The sequence below is a fragment of the Sus scrofa genome, chromosome 5, assembly GCF_054392235.1.
Source record: "Sus scrofa isolate SSC_HxYL_T2T_F1_AM1 chromosome 5, Sscrofa_HxYL_maternal_Yorkshire_Landrace_v2.0, whole genome shotgun sequence".
Lineage (NCBI taxonomy): Eukaryota > Metazoa > Chordata > Mammalia > Artiodactyla > Suidae > Sus > Sus scrofa.
In genome coordinates, this window is record NC_139387.1 from 5,360,054 (window position 1) to 5,387,757 (window position 27,704).

At 55.6% G+C, this 27,704-nt stretch overlaps 1 protein-coding gene across 1 annotated transcript in view; it reads left to right on the forward strand.

The window, feature by feature from the left end:
• EFCAB6 (EF-hand calcium binding domain 6) overlaps positions 1-26,049 on the forward strand; it is a 221,323-nt gene extending 195,274 nt beyond the window's left edge. Inside the window, 6 exon segments of the mRNA XM_084955059.1 lie at positions 8,705-8,932; positions 15,859-16,089; positions 17,345-17,498; positions 19,419-19,603; positions 22,758-22,907; positions 25,645-26,049. Of these exon segments, the coding sequence (XP_084811185.1) occupies positions 8,705-8,932; positions 15,859-16,089; positions 17,345-17,498; positions 19,419-19,603; positions 22,758-22,907; positions 25,645-25,767 (1,071 nt within the window). The 3' untranslated portion in view covers positions 25,768-26,049.
• Positions 26,050-27,704: the final 1,655 nt, after the last annotated feature.

The window sequence follows — 27,704 nt, forward strand, 5'->3', positions numbered from 1 at the left end:
CTGATAGACAAGCATGTGCCCTCAGCCCTGTGTGTGTGTGTTTGGGGGTGGGGGGGGCTCTGGAAGCTGCAAAGTTGATCTCTTGACCGTGTGGGTGTCATCTGTAGCAGCACATTTGCACACAGAGCTTTCACCTTATTTTCATCTGGATTTTTTTAATGTTTTATCTCTTTTTTTTGACAGGCAGTTTTTCTACTGTTGTTATTTTTAGCATTCATTAATTCACTGTAAATACAAATGAAGATACAGTACAATTAATTTCTTTGCTAATCAAAATATTTGATCAAATGAAGTAATTTTTCAATTCTTAGAAGTAATTATACTGTTCTTTAAAAGAAAGTGGAGGAATTCTTTACTGAGTGTTCCTAATTAGGAGTTTTTGCTACCTGCTGTGTTCTGTATGAAGTTTCAGGATATTTTTTTCTCCTCCTGTAAGGAATGATGGGGGGGAAAATGTATAATTGTCTTCCTAACTATTCAGAACAGAACTTAGTGGCAGAATCGTACAATCTGATTAGCTAATTATAACCTTGTAATAGTTAAATTCATATACAGACATGTTTCTAATCTGGCAGCTGGAATGGACCTTGCTAAAGCATGTTGTACCACCAGGTGACTGTCACCCTGAAGGCCACAGGAAGGGTGTCACGAGTCCCTTTGCAGAGTTGCCCAGAGTCAAGGAACAGTGACAGCCAAAAAGCCACCTTCCTGTACTCTGAGCTCAGCCCCTTTGATTTCTTACCAATTAGAAATTCACACCTGAATGGGTCAGCTATTGCTGCGTAACAAACCACAGAACCTCCAGGGCAATAAGCATTTGCTGGGCTCCGGCATGTGTGCTGGCTGATCTGGGCGGGCCCAGCTCCAGTGGCCTGACTGGGACATCTCTGCTTCATGTGCCTTTCACCCCCCTTCTTGGACCTGAGTGGAGCCAAGCGGGTTCCTCTCAAGGTGGCTCCACGGATGCAAGAGGGTTTTCCAGTCACCCAAGTGGGACCAGCCCTGGGCCCGTGGGGCTCCTCCAGTTCATCAACTGGCACTGTGTGCTCTGGGAGACCCGGCTCGGAGTGGAAAGTGGTGTCCAAGGCACTGGGCTGTGGGGGCGGGGAGCCCTGGAGCCGGGGCGGGGTGAATTCTGCACAGACCTGTGCTGCCTCCCTGTGACACCCACTGGTTGGTGGCGGGGGGGGCTTGGTTCATGATTCTAAGCAGTGGCAGGATTTGGGACCACAGGATCACACTAGAAAGCTTGCTTTTTACTAAACAGGATACGAGGTCGCGGCTGTGTGTGAGACTGAGGAATCGGTCTCAGTTCCGTAAAAGTGAACTGTGATTAGTCAGCTCTTTGATGATTCCTATATTGGGACATTCTCTCTTTTTTCTTTTTAGGGCTGTACCTGCAGCATGGGGAAGTTCCCCCGGCCAGGGGTCAAATGGGAGCTGCAGCTGCCGACCCACGCCACGGCCACAGCAACGTGGGACCTGAGCCACTTCTGCGACCTACGCCACAGCTTGTGGGAATGCCGGATCCTTAACCCACGGAGCGAGGTCAGGGTTCAAACCCACATCCTCTCAGCACAACATCAGGTCCTTAGCCCACGGAGCCACAGTGGGAACTCTGGGACATTGTAATATATTTTGCCAAGACTGTTGTGTAGTCACAAAGGGGACCAGGCATTTTCTTTTTGGTGCAGTGGTCTGTATTCCGCTGGGATATCGACAGAGACAATCGTTTGGTAAAACAAGGTTCCGTGAATACCCTTGGATCAATGAGAGAAGATTCCTCCATCTCTGATAGGGTCAGACCCATAGTGCATAAGAGGACACTGTTTTTCATTGATTTAAAGAGTCACTGGAGGAGCTCCCGTCATGGCTCAGCAGTAACGAACCCCAGCTAGAATCCATGAGGACGCAGGCTCAGTCCCTGGCCTCGCTCGGTGGGTTAAGGATCCGACGGTGCCGTGAGCTGTGGTGTCCGTTCAGACGTGGCTCGGATCTAGTGTTGCTGTGGCTGTGGTGTCGGCTGGCAGCTACAGCTCTGAGTTGACCCCTAGCCTGGGAACCTCCATATGCCACGGGCGCGGCCCTAAAAAGACCAAAAAAAGTCACTGGAACAGGCGTGCGTGCATGCATTTGCCAGCTGCGGGGCCACGGGAGCAGCTCCTGTCCCAGACAGCAGCACGGACAGAAGTGGGTGCCTGCCGCCTCATCCCTCTGCCTTCTCTGTCTTGCAGCTGTGATTCCTACCCTGAGGGGGCCTTTTATGTAAAGCGCAGTTAGTTTTGGAAAGTGACATTTGCATCTGAAGATAGTGGTGTCTTTTCTGATTAGGAGAAACATTTCTTCTAGTTACAGAAAAAGCACTATTTTTCCCCATTCAGATGTAATGATCACGTGAGACGTGCCAGGGACACAAAAGCGCCAGACCAAGAGCCATCTGTTCTTCCCTGGCGGCTCCAGTCACCCGGAGCGAGGCTGGCGGTGGCTGAGCGGCTCTGAACGAAGCAGGACGGGAACCAGAAGATGGTTCCCGAACAGACCGGAGGCTGGGTGTCCTTGATGGAAGAGCCAGGAGGGCCTGCCCCTCAGAGCCAGCGGGCTCTCTGGTGGCACAGGGTGCGGAGCCATGCAGCTGCATCCCCTGGGGCCAGTGGGACCTTCTGGTCAGTGGCTGGCATCCTTGCGCCCCGAGGGGCGGGGCTATTGGTGCCGCTGGGGGCGGGGCTATTGGTGATCTTCGCTTTCAGCTTGTGCCCTTGTTGTAGTTTCTACCTTTTCTGCTGTGAACCTGCAGAAATTATCTTTACAAACAGCCAACAAACATCATCAGCTGGCAGCGAAACCCCCTTTGTGACCAGTCATGGTCAGCGCCACCACCCCCCGCACCCGCAGCCTGGCCTCGGACTGTGGCTCTGGGGACCCCGAGAAAAGCGCCGGGCGTGCAGGCAGGGACCGCAGTGGAACCCGGCCCTGCTCCCAACCTTCCCGCCAGCTGGCTGGGTGAGGAGAAGGGCGCCTCTGGCCCCAGTTTTCAAGGATTTGCCCCCGAACGCCTCCCAGAGCAGTGGTTTCCTCCTCAGGGGGCCTGTTTCCATGGATCGTGCCAAGAGCGCAGGGCCCCTTACCCTCTCCGCTCACCTGTGAGACCAGTCTTGGCCCCTCCCCTGCCAGACCCCGCCGGGGAAGCCTATTTAAGGGTTACTCCCCAGTGTCTAGACAAGAGCCCAGCAGCTGGCTGGAGTTCCAGGGGTGTCTGTGCAGACCTGGATACAGTCATCGTGGTACGTACTGTGTATTCATCCTCTGGGCGTGCATTGCACGCCTGTGCATCCCTCTCCCCCTCCCCCGCCCCGGGGCCCTGGGATTTGCTGTGGCCCAGGTGTCACGCTGATCCCTGCACAGCTGGGCCGTGGAGGGGATTCATGTCCATGCTGATTCCTGGAGCTGGGCTCCCAGCAGCCTCTCCACCTCATCGCTGGCCCTCCGGCTCTCCCTGCCCGCACACCTCTGACCTCAGGACCCCAAACCCTGGGGGAGGCAAGAATCCCTGCTCCAGAGCCCCTGCCTCTGCCCCAACTCACTCCTCATGCAGAGAGCAAGCATCCATGCTAGTATGAATAGGAGTTCCCACTGTGGCACAGTGGGTTAAGGATCTTGAGTTGTCACAGCTGGGACGTAGGTCGAAGCTGCCCCTCAGATTCAATCCCTAGTCCGGGAACTTCCATATGCTTTGGGTGCAGCTAAAATACAAAGAAACAAACAAACTAGTGCGTGTATATACGTGTGTGCATGTGTGTGTACGTGTGTGCATGTGTGTCCTTGTGTGTGAGCATTTGGACTGTTTGTGGCCCTTTTCCACGTAGAGCATTGCACTCATTTTACTGGAGACTTAAACTACTTCTCAAAACATTCTAAATACCTTGCATTGTAATCTGTCTTCTGAAATATCGTATTTCATTTAACCATCTCATCATTTAGACCATTTACGAAGTGTTGCTAAATTTTTAAGGTTTACAAATGTTGTGCGTAGTAGTGTAACGAGGCCATGAGTTCACCTTGTTTATTTCCTTAAGGAGACTCTCCAAAGGGCAGGCGCCAAGTCAAGGGATGGGCACTTTTATGGCTTAAGACACTTTATTCCACCTTTTCAGCATCGACCGTCTCAATCAAGACATTTGCCAGTTTCTTAGAGGAAAAAAGTGGGGTCTTGTTTTCATTTCCATTTTTTTGTATCACGACAAGGTCGGAGCTTTCTGACAGAGGATCCTGGGTGGCTGCAGGGCAGTCATTCCTGTGGCTGACTGTGGAGGTGCTGTTCACCTGCCCGCCCTTTCTTGAAACAAAGATCAAAGTCCCACTGTGTGCCAGCCTCTTCTAAGCACTCGGGGATTTGATAGTGAACAAAAGATTGAGGCCCTGCCTGGAAATGTATCTTCTGTTGGAATGAGAAAGACAACTGGGGTAAATACGAGGTGGATCGAAGAGCCACAGGTGTGACGGAAGACAAGCAGGGAAGGGGTGGATGTGGGAAGTTGGGGGAGAGCAAGTGCAAAGGCCCTGGGGCAAGGGCGAGCTTGCTCTGTGTGTGTGCGTATGTGTGTGTGGGGGGGGGCACCGCAGGAGGCCTGGTGGCTGTGAGCAGAGCGTTCAAGGAAGAAAGCCACCGAGTGAGGTCAAAGTGTGTCGTGGGTGGGCTGGTAGCCAATGTGACGCTTTGCTGGTTCCTCTGAGCAACGTGGGAAGCCACCCAGGAGCTTTGCTTGATCTGATTTGCACTTTAAAGAGATCCTTGTGGGGGGTGACTATGGCTTTCTGATTATGGCTCTGCCCTCCCTTACCCTTCCACCCAGACAGCAAGTGCTAACACTTTGTGTGTGCGTGTGTGTGTGTGTGTGTGTGTGTGTGTGTGTACTGTTAAAAGATCGAGGGTGGAAGGAAGCAGGGCAGCTGTTGGAGTAAGAGACGATGACGGCTTAGACCAGGGGAGGGTGGAGCAGTCCACTCCCAGGTATACGCTGAGAGTGGGGCCCCTGGCATTTGCGGGTGGTTGTGGGGCCTCAGGAGGACCACGTTTTGGAGCTAATGACTCCAGAGAGAAGAATTTTCCTGTACAAAACTTGGGTGTTCTCCTTTGCTTAGCAGGGCCTCTCTCACCCAAGATTTTCCTGGAATCGGCCAGCCAACTGTTCCTTGCTCCTTTCATCATGACGTAACAAGTAGGCTTTGTGGGAGTTCCCGTTGCGGTGCAGCGGACACGAATCCGACTGGTATCCATGAGGATGCGGGGTCGACCCCCGGCCTCAGTGGGTCGGGGATCCTGCGTTGCCGTGAGCTGTGGTGTAGGCTGGCAGCTATGGCTCTGATTCCACCCCCTAGCCTGGGAACCTCCACATGCCACGGGTGCAGCCCTAAAAAGAAAAAAAAAAAAAAGAATAAATAAATAAAATTTTTTGAAAAAATAAGCTTTGTGGTGTAAGGGCTCAGTCACCAATGAGATGCTCATTTCAGCGTCTCGGTAGGGTGTCCACTGATTTATTTGTATATTCTGGACCCAACTATTTTGATTCTATTATTCTGATTTTATCAAGTTTGTGGTGTTCTGATATCTGGTGGATCAAAACCATCCATGCCAGCCTTTTCCAAAAATTTCACGGCAATTCTCGCATATTTATTTTTCTCTGTCAACTTTAATACCTATGTCTAACGATTCTCCCCACATTCACTGAGATTTTGTTCATCAGAATTTTATTTACAATTTGAGAAAGGTTTTGTCTTTTGAAATGGAGTCTTCACATCCAGGAACATAGCACGTGTCGCTTTTTTATTCCAATCTTGCTTTGGTAACCTCGAGAGACTATGTGTAGCTTTCTTAGCACAGGTCTTATGCCTTTCAGATGTTACCTACCCAAAGGTATTCAATAGCCTTGTCGTTAGTGTGAGTGTGGGTTTTTCTCACAATACAACTTCTCACTCGTTACATTTACTGTTAAAAAAAATATTGCCTTTTTGTGTTTTTTACTTGAATCCAGCTGCTTTTCTAACTGTCCTGGGACTCTGGTTTTATAATCATATACACTAAAAAAGTCTCGTTTTTCAACACGTATGCTATTTGTTTCATCTTCTTGTCTTATCTCAAAAGCCGGAACCTCTAAAACTGGGGTGAGTAGACCTGACAGTGAGTGTGCCCGTCTAGTTTCTGACTTTAACGGCGATACTTCAATATTTCACCTGCGTGATACATTTGCAGACAGGGTCTGCTTCTCACTCTCGGGTCTAAGATGTTCATTTATTTCTGTTTACTTTATATATTCTGCTCTATTCTATATCATTTTATCAGGAATGGCTGCTGAACTTCATAAAATGCCTTTTTGCCATTTTATGTGACCTTTTCTAATGTAAGGAATTGAATATTTGCTAATTCTTGAAGGATTCTTATTTTTGAAATAAACCCTAGTTGATCTTGGGGTGCCCTTTTAAAATACGGCACCAAAGCTTCCTAATGTTTATAGAACTTTTTGATATATTTGCATTTATGTCTATAAATTAGATTGGCTAATAGTTTTCATTTCAAGTGTTTTCTTCATCATGTTTTGGTCTGAGGGTGCTCTGTGATGAACTGGAATGTTATATATCCCTTTTGGTGTTCTGGAATGATTTGACTAATGTAAAAATTATCCACGCTTGATGCCTTTTTAATGATAGATGGTAGATCTTTTCACAGCTTTTTAAAATTTCTTTTGTGGTTACCAGTCTGCTCAGGCTTTCCTACCACTTAAGTTCAACTTCGTAATTTCTATTTTGCTGGAAAATGATTCAATTTCCTCTGGAGTTTAAAGCATATTAATCAAAGATTGCCTATCCTACTTTGTTAGAACTCTTCCACATCTGCTGTTAAAATAGTAGTATTTCCACCTTGTCTTGTGTGTTAACGCTTTCAAGGAGCCCTCAGACCCCGTTTCAGGGGAACCCTGATTCCTCCGGGAAAGACGAGGAAACGGAGGGAGAAGTGGGTGCGTGTCCGATGGCGTCGCACAGCCAGTTAGAGGGTCCCCATGCGGGACACTGCACCTGCGTTCTTTCCAGTTGTGTCCACCTGGGGGTCCGCAAGTGTGACGAGTGTGAGGATGGGCCCTGGTCCTGAGTCTCCAACCAGAAAAGGTCCCGCTGCTCTCTGAATGCCGACACCTCTCGCAATGTTTAGAGAAAGGCTCCTGTACTTGGAGAAAAGGGGTGCATTTTCAGCTGCTGGAAAGAATATAAGAGGTGCCTGTGATGGCCCTTTATTTTCCAGAATGGAAGAAGAAGGGCATTCATTCACTTTGCAGCTGGCTCCAAGTGGACACATTTAAACGCTTCTGTCCACCTCCGGGTGGTCAGGGGTGTGGTGGGCGGTGGTGCCTGTGTTTGACACAATGTCATCAAGTAACGTTAGGCTCTGTCCCAGAGGACGGGGACAAATCACACTGTACTGCTGTGGACGTGCTGAAAATGAACGCTGAGCACGTTTTAACATCGGTTGGGGGGGGATTCCACGTGGTAACCAGGTAAAGCACCAGTGCTTTGAAAGAGCTGTTGTCACAGCTCACAGTCCGGAAGGCCTTGGATGTGGAGAAACCCAGTACCCGTGCCTGGCTCCTCCCAGAGCCCAGCCTCCCCTCCCACCTGGGGCCCCACTCCGGGAGCTGACCTGCTGCTGCAGGGACCACCGTCCAGCTCCGGGGGCCTTTTCCTAATTGCAGCAAGTAGAAGCACGTCAGGGCTGTGCCCCTGGCCCTGCCCGCTGCCCTCCCAGGAGGCTCAGGACTCAGCTGCCCCCCACCCCAGCTTCGTCTTTCGGGCTCCAGCTGCCTGAGTGTCCAGCAGAGACACAGGGACCCTTGTCCCTTCCAGGCCCGCTGATGGTCACTAAGTCACTTTCCTTGCCTGCCAGCCCCGTGGTCGGTCCGCCCACCACACCCATCATCGGCGATGCGGCAGGCGGGCTGCGGGCCTCCTTGGCCCCTCCCAGCCCACCTGGCCGCCAGCCCTCCGGCCCACGCATGAGCCTCAACGTACAGTAAGATCCTTCCACTGCCCTTCTCTCCTCGTGGCTCGCTCCTCCCTCCAGAAAACTGCCCCCCCCCCGGGGGGGGGGTGCCCAAGCACCGGTCTCTGAAGAGCACCTCCCAGCACCCCTACCCCACGAGGGGTGCAGAACAGGAAGCAGCCAGTGGGCAGGCTCCACGGCTGCCCAAGGCCTCCAACCCCAGGAAATCTGAGCTCACCGGCCTTAAACCCCCATGGGTCTCGAAGCTACAGACTTAAGGGACACGAAGCTGTTCTAACTGCCGTGCGTGTAAATCAGCTCAACTGAGGTCTGGATACACCTCCCCGCTGATGCTCTTACCACGCAGAGCAGACACTCAGTATGTGTGTCAAACCAGCCAGAACCCAGGCGGAAGGGGCGAATGGATGAGGGTAAAAGATGCGGCCTCCCCGGGGCCTGGCCTGGCACCCGCCCCACCCTCTGGGACAGCCTCGCTTTTCTCCTTCTTCACGGCGGGTCAGTGCCCTGCACCTGCGGCGGGATCCTGTTTAGTCCTGCCCCCAGGTCACACTGTCTCCTGGCTGGTCGCCCTCCCTAACCTGCCGTGGGGGAGGCGCCCAGGGCCAGGGCGGTTCATTCTTTATTAAGTGGATCCCCTTTCTGTTCCCTTTTGCCCAGACTGCTGCTGAGTGGGCCGAGAAGATGCCCAAAGGCCCGCCGCCCAGATCTCCCAAGGAAACGGCAAACCAAGCGATCCTGGCCCGGCTCCACAAAGCCGTGGCCTCCCGCTACCACGCCATCGCCCGGGAGTTTGATGGCTTCGACACGGCCAAGACCAACACGGCCTCGAGGGACGAGTTCCGGTCCATCTGTACCCGCCACGTCCAAGTTCTGACAGATGAACAGGTGAGAAACGCATCTCCTTTAGCTCCCTAAGCAATGTCACCTGAGCCTCAGGCCAGCCCTTCCTCGAAGTGCAGAGAATTTGTGTTTTTTAAATATTTAAGGGCTTTTTTCCTGGAGGGGCAGAGGGCGTTGTTATTGTCTTGTTTGGTTTTAAATCTTGCTGAGGACTCACAGGAGCCTTCTGTTTATGTAGCAGGTATGGATTGCACCGTTTCAATCAGGGTGCAAATGATACCACTTCAATTTTTAAAATCACATTCATCTTGGCTCCAGCTACACTGTCCTGCTTTCTCCTTCTCTGGGCCATGCCTGGGCTTAAATGATCCAGAGAGGCGGCCAGTTTCCCGCCACAGCTGAGCGGGGTGGCGGTGGGGTTTGCAGAGACAGTAAGTTGCCCTGCCCCTCCCAGCACCCACCCCCCACCCCCGCCCCCAGCCTCTGCCCGACTCTGCTGCCCCCGTTTTCAGATGACCTGGGACCACTTCCCCAGGCATGCTGGTGGCATGCCCACCCCGCCGTGGACCTCTCCCTGTCCGCAGGCTGGACACGAGTCGCCCTCTCGGAGGCCCTCCTGTCCATCACAGAACCCCTGCGAGAGGCTGTCTGTGGTCTTCTCCCTGAGGACCGAGCTGGGCTCTTTAGCTCAAAGCGCTGGCACCCCGCTGCCTGGCTCCGGCTGCCTGGCCTCCTTGGCCCTTGACGGCTTTCCCAGGCCCCGATCCCTCCCCACCAGACAGTGTCCCGAGGGCCTGCCCAGCCCGCTGACCTGGGTTGATGACCACACTCAGGTTCGATCCCTGGCCTCGCTCAGTGGGTTAAGGATCCCGTGTTGCCGTGAGCTGTGGTGTAGGCCGCAGACACAGCTCGGACCCCGTGTTACTGTGGCTGTGGTGTAGGCCGGCAGCTTTAGCTCTGATTTGACCCCCTAGCCTGGGAACTTCCCTATGCCACGGGTGCCGCCCCCCCCCCAAAAAAAAGACAAAGCAAGCAAGCTGTTTGCAAGTATTTCCCCCCATTCTTGGAAACTGCAAAATTAATACACTTGCATTTATTATTCTGTGGGGCCGACTAATAAAGGTTTCACTAATCCAGGTTTTACTAATAAAGGTTTTTCATTCCATCTAAATGAGGAAAATTCTCCTCTAATTATAGAGGTAAATTAATGACGTGTTGGCATATCTGGCCTTCATATCAGAGAATTTGGTTTTAATTGTCCACTAAGAAAGCTTCACCATCCCCAGCACGTTCAGCGCTGCCACCCACCCCCACCCCCACCCCACCCCCCAAATCGAGCACTCACTTTTAAATGCCGCTTTCTAAAAATACGCAGACACATCTCAGATGCAGGCTGCATCATCGAGAGTGTCAAAGTCTGGCATAAGCACCATGGTTGAAGTTGGTGATGATTAGCAGAAATTGTGCTATGCTTGGGAAGGATGCTTCTAGATACAGGCGGGTAAACAGACAGCAGAAGCCCCAGAGCCTTATGGTTCCTCTTTGCATGGGTCCCTTAGCCAGGGACCTTCCTGATCGAGGGCCAGGGTCTGGCACGGTAAGACGCAGAAGTCACCTGCACTCTTGACCTGTCTAGACCCCTCCTGCCGTGGTTGGGGAGAGTTCACTGCAGATGCCGGGACAGTTGGGACCACGTTAAACTGCATTCAGGTTCAGACTCCAGGACCTAGTTCACCAGCATTGTACAAACTCAGCTTACCTCCAAAAAGCAAACCACCGTGAATCCAAGGGTCCAGCTCTCGTGGCTGACAACAGCTCCATAGCAGGGGAAGCGCCACATCTTTTGAAACCTCTTGGCACGATTAACCTTGGAGGAGGAGAGCGACTTTCAGAGCAGATGGAGTTGGAGGCCGACGGGTCTTCGTGGCTCTGTGTAAAGCGTGTTAGAAAAGGCCGTGGAACTGGATCCACTTGGATCTTGCTTCAGAAGGCAGAGGTCCCCCCGGGGAGAGCCTGTCCTGGGGAGGCCGTGTAGTGCCTGCGTGAGTTTTTTGAACCCGCAACTACATAAGGAAAAAGAACCGTTACGCGTTTTTGAACACTTCAGATGTGGTATTTTAGAAGCAGACACCTCTAGGAAGTGCGAAAAATGCAGGCAGACTTGGGTTTGAGCCCTGCGCTGCACGCGTCCAGCTGTGTGACCTTAGAGAACGATGCAGCCTCTCTGAGCGTGTGTCCTCCCCTGGGAACTGGGGTGCACAGTGCTCCCCAGGCTGCTCCAGGGGCCCTACCCCCACCCGGTCTGCAGTCCTGCCTCCGCCGTCTTTGCCCACTGCGGCCCCGCCTGCCCCTGCGCCCCCTCCAGCCTCACTTCCAGCGGAGGTGGAGCCTTTTCTGACCACACCCTCACCTGCTGGCGCTGGCCACGCCCCGCTGTGCCCCCGCCCCCCAGCTCTCCATCTTCAAGCTGAGGGGCTTTGGGATACCCCTGGGTGTTCCTGGGCACGGGGATGTCTTGCCTGCACAGTGAGTGCCCGAAGGCAGCTGGCACCCCCCACCCTTCCCTCACTGCAGGCCTCTGTGCACAGCGTGAGGAAGGAACCAAGCAGGGCTGTTCCCTGCCTCCTCCGCGCCCACATCCCGGAGGGTGGAGAGGTGAAACACCCCCGATAGGTTGTTTTTGTCACTCCACGCTGCTCTCTGCTGTGAAGGGGCGTGCAGCCGGGAGAGCAGAGCTGGGAGCTGGCCTGGACCAAGGGGTCAGGACGGCTTCCCTGAGGACACGATGTTGGCTGTGGGGTGGTGCCTCCGAGAGGAGACAGAGCGATGCAGGCAGAGGGGACACCCTGGAGGCAGGAGCAGAGGCCCTGCTGCTGGGACGGAGCTGCTACCAGCCAGCGGGCACAAGAGAGACGCCCGCCATGGGGTCTGTGTTCTTTTAGGGGGTCCGTGTTCTGTTTGTGTAAACGGCGTACGTGGCTGTCGGATGGCGATAGATGCACTAGAGGCCAACATAAGCAGGAAAGAGGGTGGTGCTGGGGCGTCGGGAGGGTGCGATGCGAGGAGGCCCCCCTGAGAAGGTGGCCTCGGGTTAGGGACCTGGGTCAGGATTGCTGGGAGCAGAGGGGGTCCCGGATGTGTGTTGGAGTTGGAGGCAACAGAGTTTGCTAGCGGATGTGGGCGTGGCGAACAAGGAAGTGGAAGGAGCGTGGAGGGGACACCAAGGGGGGCAGGTGCGGGAGGCAGGGTGGCGTTGGGCGCCCCGCTGATGGGCTTGTCCACAGTTGCGTCTTCTGTCCACCTCTCCTTCCCGCTCACTTTCTCTTTGCTAACGTGCGTCCTGCTCTCTCAGGAAAAAGGAGGCCCCAGAGTGACCCTCTTTCACCCTCATTCTAAAAAAACCGTTTGGCTGGGGATGGGATTCTGGGTCCAAGTTGCCTCCCCCCCAGACACTTGAAAGCGATTTCTCAGTTGCCTTCCAGCATCTCTGGGTGCTGATGAGACATCTGCTGATGGGCACATGCTTTCCCCCGGGGCCAGATCCCAGCAGCGAGGAAGGCGGGCCTGCGCGCCGTATATGGGCTGGGGCTCCTTTCACCGGCACCTGCAGGCGACAAGCGGTGAGGAGAGGGGAGCCAGGAGGGCTGGGCTGATAGGTCCCGAATGCTCGGGCTGCTCTCAGGCTGCTCAGCCAGGAGGCCCTGCACTTGCCCAGGCCTGTTCTAGAGATGGACGGCTCCTGCCTTTGGGGGCCTTCGTTCTCAGCGACGGTGGACCTTCTCTGCCCACTGGTGGCACAGGCCACTTCCAGCTCCAACTGGCTGCCTCTGTTTCTGCCTCAGGTAGTGGGCGATGGCTTGGTTCTAGTTGTCCATCTCCCGTGGGGGCATCATGTTCCCATTCCTGGGAGGGTCCCGCCCCCACCACCTGCATCATAGCCATGGGTTTCTTCTCCATTGCCCTCTCTCTCTCTCTCTCTCTCTTTTTTTTTTTTTTTTTTTTTTGGTCTTTTAGGGCCACACCTGTGCCATATGGCAGTTTCCAGACTAGGGGTCGAATAGGAGCTACAGTTGCCAGCCTACACCACAGCCACAGCAACGCCAGATCCAAGCCTCATCTGCAACCTACACCACAGCTCACACCAACCCCAGATCCTTAACCCACTGAGCGAGGCCAGAGATTGAACCTGCGTCCTCACAGATACTAGTCAGATCCGTTTCTGCTGAGCCATGACAGGAACTCCTAAGAAAAGTTCAGATTTTGTAGCTGTTTGGATCCTTCTTGGTGTTAGGATGGGCGTGGCATTCCCTTGCAGGTAAGTTTCCACATCACGAGCAGAAGCAGGATCCAAGGTCATGAATTTTGGGGTCTATAGAAGGTGGTTGGATGCTTCTCTGTGTTTCTAGAGCACGTTCCAGCAGGTGCCCATTCTGCCATGTGATGTGGAAACTTACCCGCTTTTCAGCTCATTCAAAAACCACAAGAATTTTGCCGGTGTTTCATCTCCAGCTCACAGGACCCACTGTTGTGGTGCCCGTTTCCAGTCTTTTCGATGCCTCTCAGGTCCCGACAGCCCCCACTCTCTGCTGCATCTCCAGGCTGTGCCACCGTCCTGGGGTGTCACCTGTCGGGACCGTGGAGCCAGGCTCCAGGTCGTCCTAGTGAGGCATATCCTGCCCTTCTTGGTGAGGCCCCTTCAGTTGAAAGGGCACGGAAGGGAGTTCCCTTGTAGCGCAGTAGAAACAAACCTGACCAGTATCCATGAGGATGTGGGTTCGATCCCTGGCCCCACTCAGTGGGTTAAGGATCTGGTGTTGCCGTGAGCTGTAGTGTAGGCCATAGACGCAGCAGGGTTCTGGCATTGCTGTGGCTGTGGGGTAGGCTGGCAGCTGCAGCTCTGATTGGACCCCTAGTCTGGGAGCTTCCCTATGAGGCAGGTGTGGCTCTAAAAAGTGAAAAAAAAAAAAGAGGATAAAAATAGAGTTTGCGTGGTCCTGCCTTGACGTCACCTGCATCCCAGGAGTTAATTAGGAAGGTGGTCGGTCCCTGCCTCGCCCGCCTGAGGACAAGCCCCTTTGGCTGTGCTTGCCTCTTTGTAAACATCTTCACTGCCACGCCTCGGCTTCTCGCAGCACCCCGGGCATCCCCAGCACCCCTCGTACCTGCTCTTACCCACATGCCCTTCCTCCTGTTTGCCTCCCAAGTCTGCTGAGACGGGAGCGCGAAAGAGGCCCCCGGGCAGCCCCCCTGCCTCATAAGCCCCGTCCTTCTTTTCCTCCTCAAAGCCTCTCACGATGGCTGTGCTCAGAACACGGCTCCTGAGTCCTGTCCCCCGTCATTTCGCCAGGGCCTGCCCCCCGACGGGTTGCTCTTCTCACGTGTGCCTTTTAGGATCTTCAGCCAGGAATAAACCTATATTGCGTACCTCCTATGTGCCCGTCCCTTTGGCACCTCCTATGTGCCTGTCCCTTAAAAGGCAAATGGCTGGCATTTCAAGATGAATCTCAGAGGACCCTCCAGGGAGTTTCTCAGCCAGGCAGGGAGGTGGCACCTGCAGAGGTGGTTTCATCAGGTTGCAGAGAGGCGGAGAAGGGCACCCCGTCTGCCCAGTGGGCCTTCAGAACTTCCCTGGAGGAGACCCAGGGCGGGGGGCAGGGGGCTGCCCTTGGTGACCATGAGGTCTGTCTGTGGTCACTTTCGCAAGGACTCTCACTTCCACTCCACCAAGTAGTTCTTCCCCATTGACCAAAATTGAAGCAGCATGAATCCAGATATGTGATAAATGACATGGACCTGTGCTCACGCCTAATTTGACAGGGTGACGTAAGATGTGACTTTTGAGGGAAGCTGGGCGGAGGGGTCCGGGGGCCCCTCTTACCATCCTTGCAACTTCCTGCAGATCTATAATTATTCCAAAATAAAAGGCTAAAACAAATTAAGAATGTTGTCCCAGGAGTTCCCATGGTGGCCCAGTGGGTTAAGAACCTGACGTAGTCTCCATGAAGATGCAGGTTTGATCCTTGGCCCTGTCTAGTGGATTAAGGATCCCACATTGCTGTGGCTGTGGTGTAGCTCTGATTCAACCGTTTTCCCTTCCTAGGGAGAGCCTGGAACCTTCTCCCTCTCTTTCTCACTCCTCACTACCTCTTCCCCAGAATTTCAAGTAGAGCCAGAGAGGGTCCCTTTCATTATGCTTTTGGAAAAGCCCAGTGGAGCCCAGAGGCACAGTGGGTTCCCGGCCAAGGCCAGGCCCCGGGCAGGGAGTCAGTCCCCAGGACCCCGGTGCAGGGGGATGGCTGCTGCTCCCCTCCGTGCATGCTGCAGGTCTCCACTGCGCCTTAGGGCTGTAAAAAAACCAAATTGGAAGTAAATCGCCATCCTTCTCACCTCCCCAAAAGCCCTCAGGTCATCCAGAGAGGCTCCAGTAGGCTGCGTAGAGTGCGGCTCTGAGAGTCTGTGGCATCAGACGACACCAACACAAAGCCATGGAGTCCCACCAGTTCTCCAGAAGCCTCCCTTTTCATGTCATGAGAAGACAGCGTTTGCCCTGAGGGTGAAATAAATTGTGGACGCAAACACGGTGGCCGAGGGCCGTGGCACATGGTGCGCTGTTCACAGGGCTCAGGGGCCTGGAGGCAGCAGCACGGGGCCTGGCTGCGCTCCCCTGGTTTGCATTTGCTCCTAAAACATCCTTCTGTCCCGCAGCTCAGTCTCTGTGCCTGGTCACAGGATTTGATGGCCTTAAACCGCTCGCTCAGGGCCCAAATCAGTTTAAAAATGCCCTGCGGAAGCCATGGGTAACTCTCCGCCTCGGCTCTCCCTGCCTTCTGGAGGCTTCCGCCAAGCTGTGGCCGGCAGGATGGGTGGGTTTCTTTTTTCCATGTTTTTTCCTTTGCTGCAGACCCTGCCCCCAAGAGCTCGCACCCACTCGGGTCTGGACCCTGGGGAGATGACCTCTGCTCCTTTGCCAGTTCGACAGGCTCTGGGAGGAGATGCCGGTCAACGCCAAGGGGAGGCTGAAATACCTCGACTTCCTGAGCACCTTCAGCTCCGAGAAGGCGGCCACACCGCCGGCCACGGACGACTCGGCCAAGGCGCAGAGAGGGAGCAGCGTCCCCGAGGTCTCGGAAGGAGGCAGGTCTGCAGGATCGTCGCCCACCCGCAACCTGAGAACGGGGTCCAAACAGCAGAGTCACCCCTGCGTGAGTTCCCGTTTCTGGGCGTCCCATGTCGCCTTGCACCGGGCCCCCACACCCCAGGCCGGGGGCCTAGTGTCCCCCACAGGGTGGGGGTGACCAAGAAGGTGGCACAGGGTGAGCCTGGGGTGGGGGCCATCCAGAGGGGCCACTGGCAGATCCTTGCAATCCCCTGCCAGGGACGGGAGGTAGGAGTGGGCACGGGGGTAGGGAGGGGTGGGGGTGAGGAGTAAAGAGATGGGGAAGGACCATGGGGGAGGGTGCCAAGGCAGCACCCTGAGGGCATCCGCGGGCAGGACTGCAGGCGTCCTAGGTGGGCAGCCCCAGCGTGTACCGCTGGGCCCCACAGGGTTAAGTGTGGTTACACCCATTTTACAGTTGAAGATACTGAGGCTCTAAGAGGGGTCGTCATGTGCTCAGGGTTCCTTGTTAGAAACGGAGAGACCCGAAATTCAAATCCAGGCCTCTCTCACTTCACCCCAGGGATGGGCGAGCTGAGCCGCCCCAGGGATGGGCGAGGGCCCTCGCTTCCTCTGCCTGAAGCCAGGCAGCGTCACCGGGGTGGGGGTGGCTGAGAGGAGCCCGTCGGGGACGCGAGCAACCACCGCCGCCGAGCTTTGTGCTTGGCAAGCTGAGGAAGACCCTGGCTGTTACCCGTTCATTCAGGCCAAACGGGTTTATTGCACACCTACTGTGTGCTGGCTCTTTTCTAGAGCTGAGCACGCACACAAATCCTGCTCTTGTGGAGTTTCTGATCTTGTGGGGGATGAGGGCTGAGGAACAGGAGAGTATTTAGCAAGTTAGTGAGCAGAGCAGAATGGAGGGGTCAGGGCAGCCCCGAGAGGCCCACCTCCCAGTCCCCGGACCCGGAACACACGCCTCACCCGGCGAGCGGGCGCCAAGGTCGCAGCAGATGAGATGGTCCCGGATGGGGCTACGCAGGCAGAAGGGTCAGGGTGGGGGGGACACAGTTTGAGGACGAGCCACCCAACGTGGCTCCTCCGAAGGTGGAGGCCAGGGCCTCACCCCAAGGATGCGGGGCCTCCAGAAGCGGGGAGGGCACGCTGTCTGTTATTCCGATTTGGCACAAAGAGAGCTCGCCCTTGGAAACAGAACTGAGATGGTATAACCTTACCATTTTGTTTTGGTTTTCATTTTATTTCCAAAATGCCGTCACCTCCACCCCGAGGGGTCTCTGCAGGTGTTTCTTGTTGCTCCTGTCGTCCATCCCCGGTGACAGGTCGGCTCTCTGCCCCGACAGAGCCCGGTGGGTGCAGCGCTGCCCCTGCAGAACTGCGAGCTCATCGAGAACAAGCTGCGGAAGAGGCTCCAGGGCTGCTGGCGCAAGTTCCTGAGGGAGTGTAAGGACCGGGACGCCGGCAAGCGGGGTGAGATCGCCCCCGCCGACTTCCTGGGTGCGTCCACCTGCGGCCCCGATCGTACAGCATCACCCCCCAGACCCGGCGGGCACCTCTGGGCACCTCAGCCAACCCCCGGATCCGGGGACGAGGACTCCTGCTGCCTCGGCCCCGCCCAGCAGGTCCGCACCCGCTCCATCAAGTCAGCACACGTGCCTTTCAGCCCTAGAAACCTCAGGCCGGGTGTGGGCTCCGGGCAGAATGTGAAGGGTGACAGGCTTGGAGAGCCGAGGGAGGTGGGACGGGACGGGGACGGCTGGGGACACAGCTCTGCCCTGTTGATCCGTTTTTCACCAGGCGTCCCTGTGGTCAAGCTGGAACAAAACCAGTTTAGGAAAAGTTCCCATGGTGGCTCAGCGGGTTAAGGACCCACAACTGTCCCTGCCAGGATGTGGGTTCGATCCCTGGCCTCCATCAGTGGGTGAAGGATCTGGTATTGCCACAAGCTGCGGCCTAGGTGATGCGGCTTGGATCCCGCGTTGCTGTGGCTGTGGTGTAGGCCAGCAGCTGCAGCTCCAATTCCACCCTTAGCCTGGGACCTGCAGCCCTAAAACCAAGAGACAAACAACCAACTGTTGTGTTTACATTCCCACTTGCTGCATACTGTTTATGCAGCCTTTCGCATCACAGGAAAATAAGCCTGACCAGGTCCTCCTCTGCTTAGAAGCCCCTCTGCCTGCCTCTTCTTTGCTGTACGGACCCCTTTTAGAAGAACGTTTTTCCTGAGAACCTTCAGTATCAACATAAATTACTTTTTTGATAACCGTGGCTTGAAAATGCACACGTGAAAGAAGGTGTGAACTCTTTAAGTGAACTGCTCCTGCCACCAAAAAACAAAAACAAAAACAAAAACAAAAACACACCTATACCTCAAATGTAAAAATTTGCAATGGGTAATAATTAAATGTTGTGACATTGATTTCACGTGACATGTCTCACTGAAAGCAAATCACCAGTGCTGGTTTAACACGTTTGACTTCCACTTTTTCTTTGGTTAATTCTTTGGATTTCCAGCACGCCGTCATCCTCATCCTGACCGTATTTCTTTTTAACTGTGCACCCCCACAAGCCTCCTTTCACGGCCCTGGCAGCGCATCTAAACGCCAGTGCTGTGAAAACACACCTTCTGGCTAAACCCACGTTAGACGACCTTCTGCAAGTTGGAACCTCCAGTTGCTGTTGCCGGAAATTCCTTTGGGTCCCCTGTGGGGGGCGCTGTTGACATCCTGACTTTCAGCTGTGCTGACCTCGGGCAGCCAGGAGGACTCTTCCGTGTGGCATCAGTGCGACCCTAGTGAATCAGAAAGCCAGATGCCAACTCTCAACTCGCATGACGCTTGTCTTTTCGGGGCGCTCTGTGTGTTTTCCAGAAGGCACATCTTAGTTCAGCATTAGGATGAAAGCTCCAAACGCCTAACCTGGGGTCGCCTAGCAGACTCTTGAGAGCACAGCTCTGAAGCCCGGCTGAAAAATGCTTACGCAGAGGGAATTCTGAATTCTGAATTTGAGTCTGAATTCCTGACCCTACCAGGGCCAACCCCCTCCACACGGAACCTGCCCGGCTCAGCTCTGATTCTTGTCCGGTGGGAACATCCCCCTGGCCCCCTGCCTGCTCGAAGCCCCCATCGCACTACGTCCATACTGCTGGGCCCACAGCCGTGGTGCCCGAGCAGAGCCTGGCCAGCAGGCAAAGCCAGGACAGAGTGAGCCCAGCAGGATGCGGGGGTGGGGAGGGCTCCTTCCAGGCCGCACTTGCTTGGCCACGTGCCTGTGTGTTTCTGCATCTGTCCATCCACCAACCGTGAGCCTGGGAAGCAAGGACCCAGCCAGGGCATCTCAGCAAGTGATGAATGAATGAGGGATCCGGTGAGTGAGTGAACGGAGCGCCACCGACTGAACTGATGTGCTTGCCTTTAGCTCTCGCGGAGAAATTCAACCTGGACATAAACAGAGACGAGTGCCAGCAGCTCATCGTCAAGTACGACTTAAAGAATGACGGGACGTTTGCTTACTGCAGCTTCATCCAGAGCTGCGTCCTCCTCCTAAGAGCGAAGGAGAGCTCCCTGCTGCAGAGGATGAAAATCCAGAACGCGAATAAAATGGTGTGTGAGTCGTGCTGAGAAAAGGGGCGGGGGGGGGGCTCTCACTTTTCTCAGTGAATCCCGTCAGGTCCCCTCCTACCGACAGCGGCCCCATCAGGGTCTGCAGACCCCAGACTGGGGACCAGCAGCCTGGATCCCAGGTTCTCAAAGTCGGAGGGTGGCAGATGCCCACAGGCCCCTCCGTGTGGCAGGTGGACCATCGGGAGAGCAGCTCACAGCCACCAGGAGCCACCAGGAGCCACCAGGAGCGGGTGTCAGTCAGTTAACTGGGAAGGCAAGTGGGGGGAGGGGCACAGCAAAGCGAAACATACCGAGTAGTCACTCGTCAACCCTCTGAGACAGGCCGGCCTTGCTCTGGGTGTGGGCGGTCAGCCAGAGACCCGTTCCTCTCTCTCGCTCAGTCTGTACCCACGATGCATTCATTGCAATGCTCTTCTTGTTTCTTTGAAGGGGAATGAGACCCCAAAGATGCTTAAAAAGCTGCTGGAGGGCCTGTGCCTCTGAATTTTTAACTTTTTTCTCAATTATTTCTAATTTTCTGATTCTCACCCACACCCAGTTCAACCACTTGCCTTTCTAGCGTCTTTCCAAGACAGGAAGCAAAAAAAAAAAAAACCTTTTTCTCCCTCATATTCCTCATCTGTAACATTGAATTAAGTTACCTTGAATTAAGTAACAACTGGCCTTGTCCATTTGGGAACAAACACAGCTGATTCCAACCCTCTTAGGACTCAGCCTCAGGGACCAGAAGTGGGGGGCAGACAGCAATCCACTGCCCAGCCCCCTCCAAGGCCCAGTTGCAGCAGAGTGATGGGGTGAGCCCAGCAGACAGTGGGTTCCACGCAGAAACTTTCTCCGCAGCTAAACGTGTAATTTTGTGCCAAATTGAGCCCCATCTTAGCATGGTTTCTAGTTTAGACAAGCAAGAGTGGACATCAAAAGCTTAGGCCAAGTTACAGAAGAAAAACGTACCATTAAGACAGTTTTTTATGGGAGTTCCCATCATGGTGCATCGGAAACGAATCCAACTAGGAACCATGAGGTTGTGGGTTCGATCCCTGGCCTCGCTCCGTGGGTTAAGGATCTGACATTGCCATGAGCTGTGGTGTAGGTCGCAGACACAGCTCGTATCCGGCATTGCTGTGGGTGTGGCGTAGGCTGGCAGCTGCAGGTCCTATTTGACCCCTAGCCTAGGAACCTCCATGTGCTGCAAGTGCCACCCTAAAAAGCAAAAAAAAAAAAAAAAAGACAGCCCTTTATCCAGCTCAGTTTCCTCTGTGAGTGGAGAAAACGCTTTCCTCCTTAGATGTTAGGGGACCGAGGAACCTTGTGGGAGAAGGATGGAGACCACATGGCCTTCAAGGGTCCAAGGCCTCCTCCGCCTCTCCAGATCTTGGGTCCCCTTCTCTACACGAGGGGACGTCTGCTGGCAGGTCCTGCTTCAGATGCACTGCCCAAGGCACCGGAAGGCTAGCCGTGGCCTGCTTGGGGGGGGCCTGCCCGTGAGGCTGAGTGTACATGAACTGTGAGGGGCTCCGGGGCGGCCCCCCGGGGGCCTGGGCACCTGGGCAGATGTCCCAGCTCACCTCTGCGTGTCCCTGCCTCGCCCCCAGCTCTCAGCTTCGGGACGGCAGCCCCCACTCTGTCTGGGGCCTGGGTGAGTCCTGCCTTCCATCCCCCATCCCTGCCCTGGACGTGATTGACAGGTGGTGAGGCTTCTTCCCGGGGGAGTCTTTCCTGGGGGAAAGTGGGGCCAGGGCCTGTCCCTGCCCCTGCTGGCCCCTGCCTGGCCCCTGTGCCAATCCCGTCCCCTCTGCAGGCGGCCCAGACCCCACCACGCCAGCTGTCTCCCTGTCACTCCTGCTCTAGTGCCTCGGGGCTTTCTAGGCAACTTTGGACAGTGACAATGGGGACACCCCTCTGGGGCTTTGCTTTTGGGCGCTGCCAGAGGCGGAGGACTTCTGGATGGGTTGGCGGCCTGGGCTGGGAAGAGAAAAACCCTTTGTCAAACCAGACCTGGGTGTGGGAGGGGCAGGTGAGCACGGAATCCCTTCATTTTTGTGAGTGAGGACCAGCCGACTGGATAAATTGGCAGCTGAGGAAGGCATGGGGGTATCTGGAGAGTGGCTGTCATAGGTGCTAAATGATGTAAAAATCGAAAGCAATTTAACTTTGTGCTAATTTGTTTTCTGTAGCGCCCCGCTAAAGTTACTTTCCCAAAATGTGTTACACACTATTGCCTACAGTTCACCTCGGTGCTATTCAGACATGCACTGGGGCTGAATCATGCTAAAATATCTTATTTTCAATCTAATAGCACCTAAATGAAATAATCACAGTGTAGGGTACTAATTACTAGATATAATTACAACCTTGCAATTAAAAAAAAATCAGTTTAGAGTTCCCATCGGGGCTCAGTGACTAGTATCTATGAGGTTGTGGGTTCGATACCTGGCCTTACTCAGTGGGTTAAGGATCTGGTGTTGCCCTGAGCTGTGGTGTAGGTTGCAGATGCAGCTTGGATCCTGCAGTGCCCTGTCTGTGGTGTAGGCCGGCAGCTGCAGCTCTGATTCAACCCCTAACCTGGGAACTTCCATATGCCCCAGATGCAGCCCTAAAAAGCAAAAAAAGAAGAAAAAAAATATCTGTTCATTATAAGAACCTACTAGAAGACCCAAACGGAATCTCTTTTTTCCCCTCAAACTCTTTTGAAAGGGACCGGCTCTCTGCCTGGCGCTCCCCTCAAGGACTTGGGGAGGAGCTCCCTGGGAGGCCGCCTGGCAGGTGCTGGCATCAAATGGGCCCTGATGCTGCCACCTCACCTCCCTGAACCCCCACGTCTCCATCCGGGACAAGGGGACAAAGAGACCTATGCCTCCCAGGCTGGTAGAGGGCGTGTAAAGGAGATGCAGCCTGTGACCCACCCACAGGCAGGCGAGGAGAGCGCTTGTTATACCGAGAGCCCTGCTCGCTGAGCCGCTCCGGCCGGCGGAGGGCGGGGTGGGAAAAAGCCGCGGGTGGAGCGGCGCCGGCGGAGGCCGGGCGGGAGCTCGCAGCCCCGGCAGCCTCTCGGCCGGCCACCGCCTATCCGCCCCATCCTTCCCATCCCAAAGCTCTTTTCTCAGCCCCTCTTGGTTTGGGGTTCTTTTTGCAGAAAGAAGCCGGTGCGGAGACCTCTTCCTTCTACTGCGCTCTGCTCCGCATTCAGCCCCGGATCGCGCACTGCTGGAGGCCCATGCGGCGCGCGTTCAAGGCCCACGACCAGGGCGGGACGGGGTTTTTAAGCGTGGCCGACTTCAGGAAGGTGAGCTCAGCGCCCTTGAGGCCGTTGCCTCTGAACGGGAAGCGGCTGCCAAAGGCCAGTGGTCAGAAAACCTCAAAATAGGGTCCCCCCCATCCACCCACCCAAAGGCCCGGGCCTGGCAGCTGCCCCGGACCCCACGTCCTGGGGCCCCAGCTACCAAGGGCTGAGTCTACTTTCCCTCAGCTGCAGACCCCAGGCTCTCCTCCCCGAGCTTTCTAGAACCCTGCAGGACTTCCCAGCGCACCAACCCTGGGCGCAGCTGTCCTCCGGCCCTGGACCGCTGCTGCTGCTGCTGCTGCTTCTGCCGCTGCTCAGGGCCCTGGCCCCCCCCCCCATCTCTATAGGGGAAGCAGGGCCTGCGTCTGTCTCGAAGGATCGCAGAGCTGAATGACAAATTGGGGTGGCGGTGCTGAAGCAGGAGCCCAGGTGTGGCCACTCAGGGCCCACAGACCCAGCCCCTCCTCGCAGGGGCCCCCCGTCGGGCCTGCCTTGGAGTCGGGGAGCTGCTCCCCTCCCCGCAGCGGTTTGGATGAGGAGCTTCCCTCTCCAGAGTCTGAGCCCTGGCTGTGGTGTAGGTCACAGAGGTGGCTCAGATCCCGCCTTGCTGTGTAGGCCAGCAGCTACAGCTCCAATTCGACCCCTAGTCTGGGAAATTCCAAATGTCACAGATGCAGCCAAAAAAACAAAAACGAAACAAAACAAAACTCCCACGTTGAGAATAATGTAGAACTCTGCGAATTAACAGCTTCTTGCCCCCCCCCAACTTCCCTCCCACTCCCGATCCCCCCTCTCCCACGGAGGCTGAGAAGATAACTGAGGTCCACACCATTAGATTAGAAATCAAGTATCACAGCCAGGGGAAAACTCGGTCAAGACGTGAGAGACAGTTAGGCCCTCAAAATGCATGTACAGAAAACATACTCCTTAGGTTGATCTGTGCTTCAGCAACTAAAAAGAAATTATTTTTAAGTAAAAAAAAAAACAACTTGTCTTGATAATCCAGGAAGATGAACCGCAGTGAGTGCTGCGGCCGGTGCTGGGCAGTGGAGAGGCGGGGCCTCGCAGCCCCCTGCCCCCACAGTGGGCGGGGCCGTCAGGTTCCTGCCCGCAGCGCCCCCCAGTGGCTTCCAGCTTTACTTTAGGGTCAAGTCCAATTCTCAGCCAGAGACGGGAAGCAAATGGGTGAGCTTCTGTTGTCTCTTCCAGCAGCTTCCCCCGGGGGAATTCGGCAAAGATGGGGAGGGGGCAATAGAACTGGAGACATTGGGAGTTCCTGTTGTGGCTCAGCAGGTGAAGAGCCCAACTTAATATCCATGAGGACACAGGTTCCATCCCTGGCCTCGCTCAGTGGGTTAAGGGTCTGGCATTGCCCTGAGCTGTGGTGTAGGTCGCAGGCGTGGCTCCGATCCAGCGTCGCTGTGGCTGTGGCCTAGGCCGGCAGCTGCAGCTCCAGTTTGACCCCTGGCCTGGGAACCTCCACACCTGTGCCACGGGTGCGGCACAAAAAAGAAAAGAAATGGAGACACTGCTGGCAGCAGAGCAGAGCCCAAGACCGGGTGGGTGCTGGGGTCCTTCCCGACACCCAGGCTCCCGCTCCTTTTCTGCTGTCAGCCCGGGAGCGCCGTGGCCAGACAGCCCATCTGCGTCCCATGGACCCACGCTGCGCCCACTGCTGCTTCCCAGGAACCTCGGGGTCTTCTAGCCCCACTTTCTAGCCTCCTCTAAGGAACAAATTATGACACGAAATGTAGGAAGGAAGTGTACAACCCAATCTTTATACTGATGTACTAGGCTACCTATCACAGTTTGTCTCCGTTGCAAATAACAGGGGGGCCAAAAAATAGCAGCAGCTTGAACATGGTGGAGGTTTGTTTCTCTGCCACGTAAAAGAATCCCAGAGGCAGGAAGTCCAGGGCTGGCGTGGTGGCTGAACAGTCATCGGGGACATTGTATTTTTGTTCTCTCATCCTCAACACTTGACTTCCTTCCTCAAGCTCACCTCATGGTCCAAGGTGGCTGCCAAAGCCCAGCATCACTTCTGCATTCCAGACAGCAGAGGGGAAAAGAGGAGAGAAAAAAGGCATGGCCCCTTTCTTTAGCGGAGACTTCCCAGAAGTCCCGCATAACATTCTCACTTAGTTTTAACTGGCCGGAACACACCTAGCTATAAGAGAGGCTAAGAAATGTCCCCTTTTAGCTGGACACCCAGTCGCCTGGAAGGAAGTCAGGGTTCTGTTAAGTGACTAAGAAAGGGCAGTCAGTATTGGTTGAGCAACTAGCAGGCCCTGCCGCAGGTGGTAGGACTTGCTATAGGATCGTAACTCCTTGCGCCCTGCACCTGCCCTCCTCCTGGGCCCCACCCTAGTTAAGACCCTGTGGCCAGATCTCCCCTCTAATGCCCTCCTCCCTGTCCATCCTCCTTATCTGAACACATGGACCAGCCTCACTGTGTTTCAGGGAGGCGACAGTCATTTCCATCCTGCTCCCTCCCGGAGGGCCGGGCGGGGCTGGGGAGAACCAGCGACTCCCACGTGACGGGCAGTCGAGGGGTCTTCGTGTTAGACGTGGGCCCTGGTTGGTGGGGGTGGAGGTGGCCAGGGCAGAGGAGGGTGCAGGAGAGAAGGGGGGGAGCCGCTGGGGGCCACTCTGGGGGGGGATGTCCAGGCGTGGGGGTTGGGAGGTGGGCGCCGGCCTCCGGGCGGCTCTGCGACCAGCGGGGCGCCCCCCTGTCCTGCAGGTCCTGAGACAGTACAGCGTCATCCTCTCGGAGGAGGAGTTCTTCCACGTCCTGGAGCATTACGACAAGACCCTGTCTGCCAAGATCCCCTACAACGACTTCCTCCGGGCCTTCCTCCAGTAGGCGCCCGGGGTAGACCGACTTCCAGGACGTGCCCCGAAACGAAGCCCACCCCCCGCCCCACCCCCGCAACGAGCCCGCGGCTTCCGGGTCAGCCCAGGCCTGGCGCTGCGGCTCCAGCCTCAGCCACGGCCTCTCCCGCGGGCTGAGCCTCGGGACCGCCCGTTACTGCGAGCAAATTAAAATGTTAGTCTTTCCAAGAATGCTTCTGGAGACTTTAAGAGAACCACCATTAATAACCTTTAAAACTTTAAACTTGAGTTTAAATAAAACTCTTATTCGTGAGAGTCTGCTGGGTGCCTCCGGGACACCCCCTTCTCCAATCCAGGCCCCAGCCCTTCCCCACCCGGCTCAGAGCGGTGCCCCTGCTGGGCTGGTCCGCAGACACGTCTCTGCCTGCGGGGCACAGGCACCAGCCTGACATCAGGGTGGAGCATCCGTCGTAGTCTAAGTCAGGCCCCTTGGAGCTTCAGGGGCTCAGGCTTCCAGGGCGGCCACGCTGACGGCTGGTTGGAGTCACCTACCAGTCCCGTTTCAGGAGGGACTCTTCCTCGGACCTGTCAAGGCCTGACAAGCTAAGAGAAGTTGTAAATCACCGCAATCCTTTCTGCTCGTCATGAGGCAGAGGGGAGAGTTTGCTGCCTTCTGGAAGGAACAGAGGAGGCAGGCAATAGAGTTTCCCCCTGCCATGTGACCCCAGGCTGTCAGAGGGGGGCGGGGACGAGGGCCCCTCAGGGGTCACCCTGAGGAAACACACGAGTGCTGCATGGCCAGGGGACCGCGCTTCCCTCTGAGGGAGGTGCCAGCCAGCTCCCACGGTGGCCTGGCCACCAGGACGGCATGTTCCCCAGGGCCTGGGCAGCGGCCTTGGCTTCTCCTCCGCTTCCCGTGGCCATCACTGCCCTGACCCCTCCTCTTCCTTCCCCTGCTCCCCGCGACACATCCACGGCTGCTGATCAGGGCGGCTGTCAAATGTTCAACCAAAAACCACGGGAGCTACAGGACCCCAGACCAGAGCTAACATCCCATGAACCCCACCAGCCACCCCAGCCAGGAAGTGGGGGCTCCACCTCTGTTGCAGGGGTGGGGACACTGAGGCCCAGGCGGAGGAGGGAAGGAAGCCCTGGGCGATGGGTCGGGGCTGGAGGAGGCTGATCTGGGCTTCCTGCCTCTCAGCCAGACGCCCCCAGCCTGGCAGGGGCACTGGGGGCCAGGCCCCAAGATCCCAGGGAAGCTGGGGGCCCTTGGGGAGGCTCAGAGGAGGAAGACGCCCGTGGTGGGGAGAGGGAGGGAGGAGCCGTGGTCCCAGCTGGCTGCAAGTTACCACGGAGCAGAAACACCCTCAGTCCCAGTAGCTTTTCTTTCTAAAGGGTGAGGGTGTGTGGACACCTGTGTGCCCGGTCCCCGCGCATGCACCTGGCTTCAGCCTTCGGGAGGTGACGCTCGCGCACCCTCCGGCTCCACAGGGAGCACCAACTTGCCCTTCGAAACTCACTCAGAGCCGCCTCTTGCAGGAAGCCTTCCTGACTTCCCCAGGCTGAGTCAGGCATTTTGTCTGGTGCCGTCCAGCAGCCTTGTGGGTCTGTCCTCGAGGGGAGTCAAGAAGGAGCTCAAGAAACAAGTGGCTGATCCATGAAGAAGCAGGACTCAATGGGCTCACAACAGGCCATTCTCAGACCACCAGCCCTCCTGAAACATTCTCACAGTCATTTTGGTGACAGTAAGGCTGGGTGTTGTGTTCCAGCTCTACTTGATACCCAGCCAAGTCATTTCACCCTCTGAGCCTCAGTTTCCACATCTGTAAAATGGGCAGTCACACCTCTCCTCGGAAGACACTGAGGACCCCTCATGGAAAGAGCGTGGCTTTTCTCTTGGAACCAGCAGGGCTTCCGAGTTGAGGGTTGCAGGCCAGTGGGCCGTTAGCCACTCACACCCTTAAC